General features: G+C 51.3%; 1 protein-coding gene across 1 annotated transcript in view; it reads right to left on the reverse strand.

The window, feature by feature from the left end:
- Nucleotides 1-10,067, reverse strand: part of SBK1 (SH3 domain binding kinase 1) — a 54,560-nt gene extending 44,493 nt beyond the window's left edge. Inside the window, exon 1 of the mRNA XM_081553368.1 lies at nucleotides 9,021-10,067. Coding sequence (XP_081409494.1) covers nucleotides 9,021-9,094 — 74 coding nt within the window. The 5' untranslated portion in view covers nucleotides 9,095-10,067. The remainder of the gene's footprint in view (nucleotides 1-9,020) is intronic.
- Nucleotides 10,068-13,134: the final 3,067 nt, after the last annotated feature.

Genomic DNA, 13,134 nt, shown 5'->3' on the forward strand with positions numbered 1-13,134 from the left:
TTTTTTCCTTCTTAAATGGGGCTGTTCATTCCCTTTCTTTCTTTCTTTCTTTTCTTTTTCTTACTTTATTTATTTCAGCTGCACTGGGTCTTCATTTTGGTGCGTGGGCTTCTCATTGCAGTGGCTTCTCTTGTTGCAGAGCACAGGCTCTAAGCTGCTTGGCCTTCAGTGGTTGCTGCACGTGGGCTGGGTAGTTGCGGTTCCTGGGCTCTAGAGCACAGGCTCAGTAGTTGTGGTGCATGGGCTTAGTTGCTCCCTGGCATGTGGGATCTTCCTGGACCAGGGATCGAACCCGTGTCTCCTTCATTGGCAGGTGGATTCACCACTAAGCCACCAGGGAATCCCTGTCCTAACTCTTTTAAATGTTTTCCATTTCTGCTATGATTTCCTTTAGGATTGACGAAAATAAGTCCATCCTAAAGGAAATCAGTCCTGAATTGGAAGGACTGATGCTGAAGCTGAAACTCCAGTACTCTGGCCACTTGATGGGAAGAACCAACTCATTGGAAAAGACCCTGATGCTGGGAAAGATTGAAGGCAGGAGGAGACAGGGATGACAGAAGGTGAGATGATTGGATGGCATCACCGACATGATGGACATGAGTTTGAGTAGGCCTTGGGAGTTGGTAATGGACAGGGAAGCCTGGCGTGCTGCAGTTCATGGGGTTGCAAAGAGTCGGACACGACTGAGTGACTGAACTGAACTGAACTCTGCTATGATATCCTTTTTTTTTAAATTGAAGTATAGTTGATTTACAATGTTGTGTTAATTTCTGCTGTACAGCAAATTTATTCAGTTATACATACATATATATGTACACATATCGGAGAAGGCAATGGCAACCCATTCCAGTACTCTTGCCTGGAAAATCCCATGGATGGAGGAGCCTGGTAGGCTGCGGTCCATGGGGTTGCGAAGAGGCGGACACGACTGAGCGACTTCACTTTCACTTTTCACTTTCATGCATTGGAGAAGGAAATGGCAACCCACCCCAGTGTTCTTGCCTGGAGAATCCCAGGGATGGGGGAGCCTAGTGGGCTGCCGTCTATGGGGTCGTACAGAATCGGACATGACTGAAACGACTTAGCAGCAGCAGCAGCAGCAACATATGTACATATATACATATATAATGCATATTCTTTTTCATTCTAACTCACCACAGGATATTGAAGATAGTTCCCTGTTCTGTAGAGTAGGACCTGTAGTTTATCCATTCTATGTATACTAGTTTGCATCTGCTAACCCTAAACTCCCATTGCTATAATATTCTTAAATTTTAAGAACTTTTTTGTTTTGTTCATCCTCGAAGGTTCGTTTTCTTTCAAAATAGCATCTAGTTTTCATTTCATAGTTACAATATATATTCCTAAATCTCTGAGTATAGTGGTAGTAGTTTTTTGGGGGGTGGTTCTCCAGGTGTCATTAGGGGTAAAGAACCGTCCTGCCAATGCAGGAGACATAAGAGACACAGGTACGATCCTTGGGTTGGGAGGATCCCTTGGAGGAGGGCGTGGCAACCCACTCCATTCACGACTGGAGAATTCCACCGACAGAGGAGCCTGGTGGGCTACAGTCCATAGGGTCTCACAGAGTCGGACATGACTGAAGCAACTTCGCATTCACGCAGGGAAAGAAGACTAAAACAGGAAATAAGAGACCAGCAAGAACAAAACACCCATCGCCAATATATTCAGAGACTGAAGGAAGTGAACCCTGCTGTGTCCTGCCGGGAGAGTTTGGACCAGATTTCACCGCGCTGGGAGCCGAGGGGGGAAGGACGTGCCAAGTGATGGGGGCAGGGGCAGGACACCCCACATTCAAGATGCAAATATTCAAATAATCCCTCCAGTAGAGCATAGAACTCCTCCTTATCCTCATGGTGCCCTGTTCTCCGGTTCACAGACCCTGTGTTTTATCCTCTCTGGGGAATAAGCCTTCAGTCTTTGTCAGGGTGGGGGAGGGGCAGCTGCCCCGCGGAGCTGAGCAGAGAAAGAAATCTGAGCATTAAAGCCCTTCTTAGACCAATCCTCCTGGTTTTGGCCCTAGCTTTACTCCCTCTTCCAGAGGTACTTAGCCCAATAACACGAGGGCCTTTGGAGGTTTTGTGGTGGAAACTATGGTGCTCCTTGTTGTTTTTTCTCGTGCCCAATGTAGGGTTCACTTGAGGTGCCGCGTCACTGGACTCTATATCCCTCACCATGTTCATCTGTTTTCTAGATTCCAACGTCGTGTTGCTCTTGTCTCCTTTTTCGCTGTATAAGTTCTTGCTGATTCATGCTGTGGGAGGCAGAATAATGCCCCACCTAATTCCATTAATGTCTATGTCGTCATCCCGAGAACCTGGGAGTATGTTACCTTAGGTGACAGAAAGAGGCTTTGCAGGTGTGATTAAGGTTAAGGACCTTGAGATGGGAAGATAATCCTGGCTTGTTCAGGTGAGCCCAAGATAATAGCATGCAGCATTAAAAGCAGAGAACCTTTCCCAGCTGTGGTCCAAGAAAGATGGTGAGAGAACAGGGCCACAGAGACGCTGCCTCGCTGGAAGGAGGGGCCCCTCTGGAAGGCGGCACTTTGGAAAAGATAAAGGGGTGGATTTTCCCTTGGAGCTTCCAGAAAGTTCTTCCAGAAAGAGCTCCCAAGAGCAGCCCTGTCAACATCTTGACTTTAGCCCAGGAAGACCTGTGTTGGACTTCTGACATATAGTCAGTAAGATAATCGATTTGGCTTTAAACAACTAAGTTTGCAGTAGTTTGTATTGGTGGCAACAAAAGACCTTAAAACCCACTTGCATGTGCAGAAAAGGGCCTCTTACACTGTCGGTGGGAATGTAATCGATGCAGCCACTATAGACAACAGTATGGAGGTTCCTTAAAAAGCTAAAAATAGAGTTGCCCTACAACCCTACACTCCCACTTCTGGGCCACATATCCAGAGAAAACCCTAGTTTGAAAAGATACATGAACCCCCAAAGTTCATAGAAGCACTATTTACAATAGGCAAGATGTGGAAACAATCTCGATGTCCACTGACAGACGAATGGATAACTAAGATGTGGTATATATGCACAGTGGGATAGTACTCAGCCGTAAAAATGAAATAATGCTATTTGCAGGAAAATGGCTAGATCTAGAGATTATTATACTAAATGAAGTAAGTCAGGCAAAGACACGTATCAGATGATATCACATGTGTGAAATCTATGATACAAATGAATATATTTCCAAAACAGAAACAGACTCACATAGAAAACAAACTTGTGGTTACCAAAGAGGAAAGGAGGGGGAAGGGATAAATTAGCAGTTTGGGATTAATTGATGCACATTACTATATATTAAATAGATAAGCAACAAGGTCCTGATGTATAGCACAGGGAACTATATTCCATATCTTCTAATACACCATAATGGAAAAGAAAAAAATAAAACCCACTCGTTTCTTTTTCATGGGGTTTCAGGACACAGAGAACTTAAATGTGTGTATTCAATCCACCATTTTTAACCAGAAGTCTCCACTCACCCCTGCTCCTGTCTCCACCCCGCCATGAATTGTAATTATCCAGGTCACTTTCGACTTCTGTGCTGCTAAATCTATTCTCCTTTTCCTTGGCTGTTCAGCATCTTTGAAGCCAGTTGTCCACCTCTCTCTCTGCCTTGAGACACTCGTCTCTTGGTTTCCATGACTACCCACGCTCCTGGTTTTCCTCCTCCTTTATTTCTCTTCCACTCTTGTTAGCGTCTCCTCCACGTGACCTCACATTTGTTGTGTTCCTCCGGGCTGCATCCTGGGGCCTCTCCTCGTCTCTCCACTGTGACCTCACGGCTTTCAAAGCCACCTTCATGCCAAAGTCTCTGATATCTCCTCGGTGGCCCACAGACTCTCACTTTGAGCTCCAGTCTCTTAGTACGAAGTCGTTTTTTGACATCTTCACTCGGGCGTCTCATGTGCTTCTAGGTTGAAAACCTCTGTGGCTGAATTCCTGAATTTCCCACTAAATATACCTCTTCCTGCCCTTGAGCCTTCCCCTCATCCACACATTTATCCAACCTAGAAACCTCAGATTCATCCTTGATTCCCTTCTTTTAACCCATCAGCAAATTCTTTCTCCTAAATATATCTAGAAAATATCTATTTCTCCCGTGTCCTAGGGCCACCTTGGTCCAGGCCAACACCACGGTCCCCCTCCATCACCACCATGACCTCCACACTGGTTTCTGCTGTCCGCTCTGGCCTGGCTGCCATGGATTCTCCCCAGAGGAGCCCAGGTGATCCCTTAAGATGTCAATCAACTTATACCGCTTCCCCCTACTTAAAAACCTCCGAAGCTTTTCCAGTAGCATTTTATACCAGAATAAAATCCATCCTCCTCTTGAAGGCCTGTAAGGCCTGTGTGATCCAGCCCATTCCCATCTCCCCTTGCCCGTGTCTCTCTCCCCATCACTTACCTGCTCTGACCATTCTGACCTGGTATTTTCTCTCATTCCCCAAACTCCAACCTGCCTCTGAGCCTTTGCACTCCCTATTCTCTATGCCAGGAATACTTCTCCCCCAACTCTGCTCGGCTCCTACTCTTTCTTGAGGTCTCAGATGAATTGTCCCTACCTCCCCTCCCCCTATGCCAAGTGGGTGTCTCCCTACCATGCCTCTGGTAATTTCCTTAACGGTGTCTTTCTTTTAAATATATATTTGTTTATTTATTTGACTGCATTGGGTCTTAGTTGAAGAACGCGGGATCTTCGTTGTGTCACGTGGGGTGTTTTTGTTGCAGTGCATGGACTTAGGAGTTGTGACACCCAAGCTTAGTTGCTAGGCGGCATGTGGGATCTAGTTCCCTGACCGGGGATTGAACCCATGTACCCTGCATTGCAAGGCGGATTCTTCATCACTGAACCACCAGGGAAGTCCCAACTGTGGGTTTTGAACGTGGATGATTGTATTTGTTTACTTGTGTTTTGCTGGACTCCCGCTTTGATAAAAGCTCAATGAGAGGGAATTCCCTGGTGGTCTGGTGGTTAAGACACCATGCTCCCATTGCGAGGGGCATGAATTCAATCCCTGATCAGGGAACTAATCCTGTGTGCTGCACTGCAGGGCCAAAGAAAAAAAAAAATTCCAATGAGAGGTGTTTTCTCTGTCCAATTTCTAGGGCTAGTCTACCGAGGGTGCTCAGTGAAGTCTGCAGAATTTCTGCACGAACACGCTGGGCACCTCTTCTGTGCCGAGTGCTTTCATGTATACCAAACATATCATCTTCACAACAGGACTACGTTTCCGAGTTTCTCTTGCAATTAGCTGCCCTGGCCACATAGCGTGGGCAGGAGTGAAGTAGGCCACTTGCAGCTTTGGTTTGGAAAACCCTTCCATGTGATCTCCACCCTTCTTCAGCTGCCCGTGGAAGCAGAGAATCCAGTGGATTCTAAAGCCCTGGGTGATGGCAGCATCACAGGTGGGCGGAGCCTGGGTCCCCAAAAGACTGAGTGGAGCAGAGTCTCCCCCCACCCCTGCCCAGCCCTCTCTGGACCTTGCATGAGCAGCCCAGGAGGTTCTGCCCTTTGAAGCGCATGTGGTTCCAGGGTGTCAGTGGAGCCTCACCTTAATCCCGCATCAGACATCAAATAGAGATGGCTTTTGTTGACAAGTTCTCATTAAATGCAGATGAGTTCTTGGTGGGGGAGGTTTCTCACTTCAGCCCCAAACAGAAACAGAGTTCACACCTCAATGACAGCACGTTGCACTGCAAGCCATTGTTTCAGTGTGTGTTCTCTGGCTCTTCCAGGGAAATGCCTGATTCGTGTTCATCTCTTTGGCCTCAGTTTCTAGTCCCTGGGAGGCCTTGGAGAATCTTTGTTGAATCCACAAATGAGGGAACTGGTCTCCCTACATCCCTTCTTGCTTCTCTGTCCCTAAAGGCACCCCAGCAGTTCTTCAATTTTACAGAGACTCAAAGAGAAGAAAGGACTTCCCCGTGATCCCAGAGAAGCAGGATGCTGCAGAATTAGCACGCCCTGGGGCAGCTAAACACGGCAGCAAATTGGGAGTGAAACCTGGCGCCTTCCAGGGGCTGGAGAAAGGCTGAGAGTGGTGGAGGTGGGGAGCAGGCTCCTCTAAACCCCCAAGGTGACCCCACCAAACCTCACTGCTCACTGCCCCTCCTCCAGTAGGAAAGAAACACTCCAGAACTCCTCCCCCCTCCACCGCCAACACTACCCACTAGCACTGCCTGGCTCCTGCAGCCTGGGCGTCCACATCACTCAGTATTTTTAGCTTCACCACCTGGCACCTGTGGTCACTGTCTTTGCCCAGGCTGGTGGTGTCCCCTCTCCAGATCTTAAAGGGCCAGCACCCACCAGCTGGAAAGGAGACAAGGTTCTGCCAATGCACACCATACTGCCACGATTAGACCTGGCAGGACATAGATTAGACCTGGACCTGATTAGACCATACTGCCAGGACAAGAGGCCGAGGGGCATGCCCTACAGGAGTCCCCAGAGTTGGAGGAGGAAGATGCGGGGAATGAGGGAAGAGGGCAGGATCTCATAGCTACCTGACCCTAGAGCCCATCCCCGTCTCATTCTGGGGTTTCCCAAATGTTGGTTTATTCAAGCTGCCCACCTGGTGGTGCTTATTGTTTAGTCACTCCGTCCTGTCTGACTCTCTGCGACCCCATGGACTGTAGCCCCACCGGGGTCCTCTGTCCAAGGGATTTCCCAGACAAGAAAACTGGAGTCGGTTGCTTTTTCTTTCTCCAGTGGATCTTCCCAACCCAGCGATCAAAACTGGGTCTCAATCAGGTGGCTTCTTTACCACTGAGCCACCAGGGAAGCCCCATCTGGTAGGGGGGGCTGGTTAAAATTACACATTCATCCCCTCTGAGATGTGAGGCTGCAAAGTCTCCAGGGCAGGGCCTGGGAGTGTGTATTTTTTAACAGTCAGTTCAGTGATTCTGATGTTCCATCTCCCCACATCACATCCATCCACCCATCCATCCATCCATCCATTCATTCAATCATTCAACAAGCATTTTGAGTTCTTATCATGAAAACAGTGATGCTCTCAGGAGTCCATTGTTTTGTTCAGGAAACATTTCCACACCTGTGGTCTCACTGAATCACCTAACTTGGTCCCGTTTAGCTTCAACGCCCTCCCCACGGCTTGCTCCATCACCTATAGATCAAGTCCTGGGCTTAGCAGTCAAGACCCCTGCAGACCCTGCCAGTCCCATGCCCGCCACGCCCACACAGCTTCTCTCTCTCTCACCAGGTCTTTGCTCTCTCTCCATCCCTGCTGCCTGGAATGGCCTTTCCTTAACTTCACTGCTAGACTCACAGACAAACGATCTTACTTATGATTGCTGGGGTTGGGGGAAGGATGGGGGGAAGGGATAGTTAGGGAGTTCAGGGAGGTCAGGTTCACACTGCTGTATTTAAAATGGATAATCAACAAGGACCTACTGTGTAGCACAGGGAACTCTGCTTGATGTTGTGTGGCAGCCTGGATGGGAAGGATGTTGGGGGAGAATGCATGCATGTGTATATATGGTTGAGTCCATTTGCTGTCCATCAGAAACTATTACAATTTTGTTAACTGGCTATACTCCAATACAAAATAAAAAATTTAAAAAAAACTTCACTCTGTACCTGGAAGAGGACCTTTCCTTTAAGATAGACCTGCAGGGGCTCCCAGGGTTCCTGTGGGCAGGGGTGTTCAGTCTCTACCTCTCACTCCCTGAGCGCAGTGCACTCATGTCCAACCAGTGCCCATCACTGCCAGACTGATCTGCGTGCTCAAGGTCTCTCCTAGCAGGCTGGACCCCAAGAGCGCTGGGGCCCTGGCGCTCTGAGTACTCAGTCACCGATGAATGATGAACTGACCACCATGCACAGAGTAGCCCACTTTCACAAATGAGAAGGCAGAGGCCCATGGAAGACAAATGACCCACCCAGGTCCACCAGTGAGATTCAGGGAGGAACCTGTCCCAGGCTGCAGGAGCCCATACCCCCGCCCTCCTGCTAGGGGCCCAGAGGCACACCTGGGATGGCACTGAGCTTGCCCTTCCCCCCTCCAGGGCAGTGCTGACTCAGGTGGTGATGGAGGCATGGGCGGGCTGGGCTGGACCATTGGGGACCCCTGTCTCCCCTACAGATGTTCCATCTATTCCTGGAGCCTGTGTCACAGCTTGGGAAATGCACTTGGCTGGAGCCTGGATTTCCCTGAAGGTAGGGGTGGGGAGAGGTGGCCAAAGAGACATGAACCCCCTACCCACCCAGGCCCAGTGCACCCCGCCCACCACCCTGAGTACATAGAACCCACACCCACTGCCACAAACATGTAAACACACACACAATCACACACGCTCACCCCCAAATACCCAGTCACCTAGACACACAAACCTTCCATTCCCACCCCCCTTTCTTTTATACAGACACACACCCACACATGCATGCGTACGCACATAAAGACATTTCCACTTATTAATTCATCAAAAACCTAACACTAAAAAGTGTCAGTGCAGTGTAGGGAGGAAAGGTGACTCTCAGCTCAGGATGGGGCAGGGGCTTCCTGGAGGGCTTCCTGGAGGAGGAGGTATGGCAGCTGTGCTTGGAAGGAGGGGAGGTAGGGGAAGGCAAGTCTGGGCAGGGTTTCACGGAGGGTGAATACAGGAGAGTAGAGCGAAGATGAGGTGGGTGGGGCTGATTTGATCTCACAGGCCTTGAATGTCCAGCTGAGTGTTGATTTCATTGTGTGGGAGCCAGGAGTCAAGGAGGACTCTGAGCAGAGGGGGCATGACCACAAGTGGAAAGGACAGGAGGGTCACAGTGGGGGCAGGATGGGAGAGATAGGGAGGAGGCTGTGGGGATACCCTGGAGAGAGATCTGGGAGTCTGACACAGGGAGGGGGCAGGGGCTGGTTAAGCAGTGGACTGACAGAGGAACTCGGACACAGGACCCCCGGTCCCCAAAGGGCCCCATCCCAAGCCCTGTGCCTTCACCTTGCCCACCCACTGCCCACCTCGGGCACTGACCTCTGCAGTGGGACCTCTTCCAGCAGCTCCTCCTCCTCCTCCCTGTGGAAACAGACGAAGCAGAAGGCTGGCATATCCTCCTTTCCACAGCGCAGGGGCCAGGCCGGAGGCAGCTCCAGGACGGGGCAGGGGTGGCCGGTGGCGGCCTCGACAGCATCGTCCCTTGCCTGGGCAGGGCTCCCCGAGCCAGCGTGCTCCAGGGTCAGTAGCCTGTTGGCCTCAGGACCCCGCGCCTGCGCTTGCCCACCTGCCACCTGTGCCTTTTCGCTCAGGTTACCCGTTGCCTCGGTGAGCGGGAGAGCCTGTGGCTCTGTCTGTTGGAATCGGCTGTCCTGACCCACGGACCTTCCAGCCCCAGGGCCGGGCCCTTGGAAGCAGCTCCCAGCCGCCTGGACTCAGAGGCAGCTGGCTGGTGGACAAAGGTCCAGCAGGGCCCCTCGCCGCCCCTGGTGGCGCCTGAGGCTCCTCGGCTGCCCGCTCTGCTGCAGCTGGTCAGAGGCACGACCCGGAGGACAAGCTCACAGATGCCCTGTCCATCTGTTCATCTGGCTGTCCGGCTGTCTGCTCCTTCCCAGCTGGCCAGCACAGGCAGTGGAGGTGGTTTCTCCAAGAAAGTTTGTTCTCCCCCGTGGGGTGGGTGGCATGGGTGGCCTCTGGGAGGGAGGGTCGGGACCTGAAGCTGGAAGGTGGGCGAGGACCAGATGAGGCTGGCACGGTGCCCACGCTGTCCACGAGAAAAGTTCTGGTCCCTGGACTCCTGGCTCCAGTGCCAGCTCGGACTGGAGCTCCCTGGGCTCAGGGCTCCTCCGGCTCCTCCAGCGGCGGCTGCTCTGGCACACCGGCTTGGCTGTGGGTATTAATAGCTCCACATTCACGCTGAGAAGCCGGGAGGTTAACTCCTTCCCTGCCGGAGCTGGGAGGCCAGTGGGCAGATGGCCACAGGGAACGGAGGGAAGGTGGCGCCTGAGATCTGCCCGTGCAAAAGCCTGGCCTGGCCCCCCCATCCCCCCGCGGGACCCTCCGATGCCACCTCCTGCCCGTGAGTGACTGTGCAGTGCTCGGCATCTGGATTTTGATCAGAATGCCCCGGCCACCTGACCGCACCACGTGCACCTCCAGGAAGCTGGATTAGATTGGGGGCTCAGGGCAGGGTCCCTGGCTTGGGCAGGACACTGAGTTCTAGGGAGCATCCCCAGGACTCCTTCATTTACACATCCCACTCCTGGGGCCCCTTGGCATTCTCTTAACAAGCAATTACCGTCGCCAAGTCTGGGGCCAGTTTTGTCACTGGCTTCCCGTGGGATCCCCCTCTTGATGAACCATACACAGCCCCAGAGATGGACTACATGCATGGTGTATTCTGCTGAAGAGTGTAAGGAGTGGATGGGAATGGAGGAATCTGAGTAGAGTTTGTTTGCTTGAAAAATGTTTATTGCAGGACCTCCCTGGTGGTCCAGTGGCTAGTCCAGAAGACTCCATGTTCCCAATGCTGGGGGCCCAGGTTCAGTTTCAGGTCAGGGAACTGAAACCAGACGCCACAACTAAGAGTTCACATGCTGTAACCCGTTGCAACCAAATAAAGAAATATTTTTAAAAAATGAAAGAAAATGCTTATTGAGCACTGGCTATGTGCCAGGCACTGTGCTGAGCATTGGACATACAGCAATAGAGACAGCAGACACCTCCTGTCCTGGTGGGCTTGCCTGTCACAGCTGGAAGCCACTGGGGCTGAAATTTGTATACCTGGTGGCCTGGCAGTGTGTGAATTAGGAAAGGCGCTTCCGCTGGGTAGGTGGAGCCTCTTCCACACCCCCCAACCCCTCTCCCCAGCACCCAGCTTGTAATGTGGATCACAAGGTAGCCTTTAGCCCCACTCACCTCCTCTGCAACTTACAACATGCACAGCCATTCATTGTGGCCCTGGAATCACCGATAAACAAAGGAAAAATTAATCAGCTTTGAAAAGGGTTATGAAAAAATAAAACAGGGAGAGGTGAGGGAGACTAACTGGGAGGTGGTTGGATAGGATGTTCAGGGCAGACCTCCCACGGGGGTGACACTGGAGCTGCGACCAGCAGGAAGAGGGGACAGCGGAATATCTGGAGGGAGAATAGGTCTGGAAGAGGGGTCAGCAGGTGCAAAGGCTCAGAGGCAAGAACTAGCTGGTATGTTTATGGAAGAAAGTGAGGAGCAGAGAAGGTCTTTAAGCTGAGTTTGAGCGTGAATAGTTTCCCCAGGGGCTCAAGAGGTGGGGCATCACCAGCAGAGAGGGCAGAGTTCCTGCAAAGACTCATGAAAGGATGCATGGGGCTTTCCTGGTGGTCCAGCGGTTGAGAATCGACCTGCCAGTGCCAGGGACATGGATTCGATCCCTGGTCTGGGAAGATCCCACATGCTGTGGAGCGATTAAGCTCCTGTGCCACGACTACCGAGCCTGTGTGCCGTAAGTGCTGAAGCCCACACTCCACAACGAGAGAAGCCACCACAATGAGAAGCCTGCTCGCTGCAACTAGAGAGTAACCTCCATCATCGCAACTAGAGAAAGTCCGTGTGCAGCAACGAAGACCCAGCCCACCCAAAAATAAATAAATAAATCTTTAAGGAAAAAAAAAGGTGGGGGGCAGGGATGCATGGTGCCTTACAAGGCAGGAAGAAGATGCAGGCACGGTCAGAGATGTAGGAGGTATTCATTCCCAAATTGCTTCTCCTGGGGCTCTGAGGAGGAAGGCTGGGTGGGAGGAGGATGGAAGTGGGAACCTGGGCCAGCCAAGGGGCTGAGGAGGTGCATGGGAGATGGAGCAGCTTAGAAGGAAACATCAGTTCAATGAACTGAATTCCGCTGGCTGGGAGGACAGATCTGGGTCTCCCTGGCCCAGAAAAGGTGGAGCTGGGGATACAGCCCCCACATACAGATGTTTAGGCTGCACACTCTGCACAGGGCACCCCTGCAGACGGTGAGGGGGGCCTGACATCCAGCCTTACCTCTTGCTCTGCCAAGCCTTGCACCTTTAAAACTGTGACCTCACTGCGGGAGGGCACCTTTTTCTCATTGGTCCACTCGAAAGGGTTCCTGTTTCTTATTGGTCAGCCTGAAGAGGGTCTTTTAAAAAGTTAGTCCAGGGATCTCCCTGGTGGTTCAATGGCTAAGACTTTGAGCCCCCAATGCAGGGGGCCAGGGTTCAATCCCTAGCCAGGAAACTAGACCCCATGTGCTGCAACTAAGAATTCCCGTGCCACAACTAAAGATCCTGCATTCCACAAAGAAGAATGAAGGTTCCCAGGTACTGCAACTAAGACACCATGGAACCAAATAAATAAATATTAAAAAAAAATAAAGATAAAAAAATCAGTCTACTTAGAGGGATCTCTTTTGAACTGGCCTGTTCAGAGGGCACACTTTCATCTAATTGGTTCACCCAGATGGGTGCCATTTTCCAACTGGTCAATTCAAGGGGAGTGAACTTTTTTTTGGATTTGCATAAAGGTACCCTATAGGCTGAACTGGGGGCGAGGATGACTAGAGTCCCCAGGTCCTAGTGTGGGCTCTGTTTACAGACCTGGGCCAATCACTGTCCCTCTCTATGGGACCATAGATCTATAGACTTAGCCAGAGGAATGAGCCCAGAAAGGGGCAGACTCCACCGAGATCACACAGTGACATACAACAGAGCTGGGCAGACCTGATTCTCCTCTCAGCACTCTGTCTTCCTAGGTCGCTTGCCTTGGAGACTTGATGTTTCTTTGAGACAGGAAATGAGAGGGGACAGGAGGACTAGTAGAGATTCATGGAGGAGGAGGAGAGGAAGGGAGGTCAGGCCAGACGAGGACTCCCGGGGGGTGGGAGTCATAAGGGGTCAGGTGCCCCAGGCCTCTGGGTGCCTCTTCCCCCTCCCCTGGGCCCCCTGGGGTTGTCATTTGTAGATGTTAATTATTCATGATGCTGGTGCTTTGCCTGGTTTTAATGCACTCTGATGGCCTTCTCTAGCTAATGGGGAAAATCAATAGGTTTTAATTCTCAGTGGCTGTGAAGCTCTGTCTGTCTCCTGTTTGGGTGGCTGGGTCTGGCTCTTGGGCTGACGGTGGGGGATGGAGGCTCAGACCCAGTTCTCAGGAG

Source organism: Giraffa tippelskirchi, chromosome 13 (genome assembly GCF_054371585.1).
Source record: "Giraffa tippelskirchi isolate mGirTip1 chromosome 13, T2T-mGirTip1v1.2.pri, whole genome shotgun sequence".
In the NCBI taxonomy this organism is placed as follows: Eukaryota; Metazoa; Chordata; class Mammalia; order Artiodactyla; family Giraffidae; genus Giraffa; species Giraffa tippelskirchi.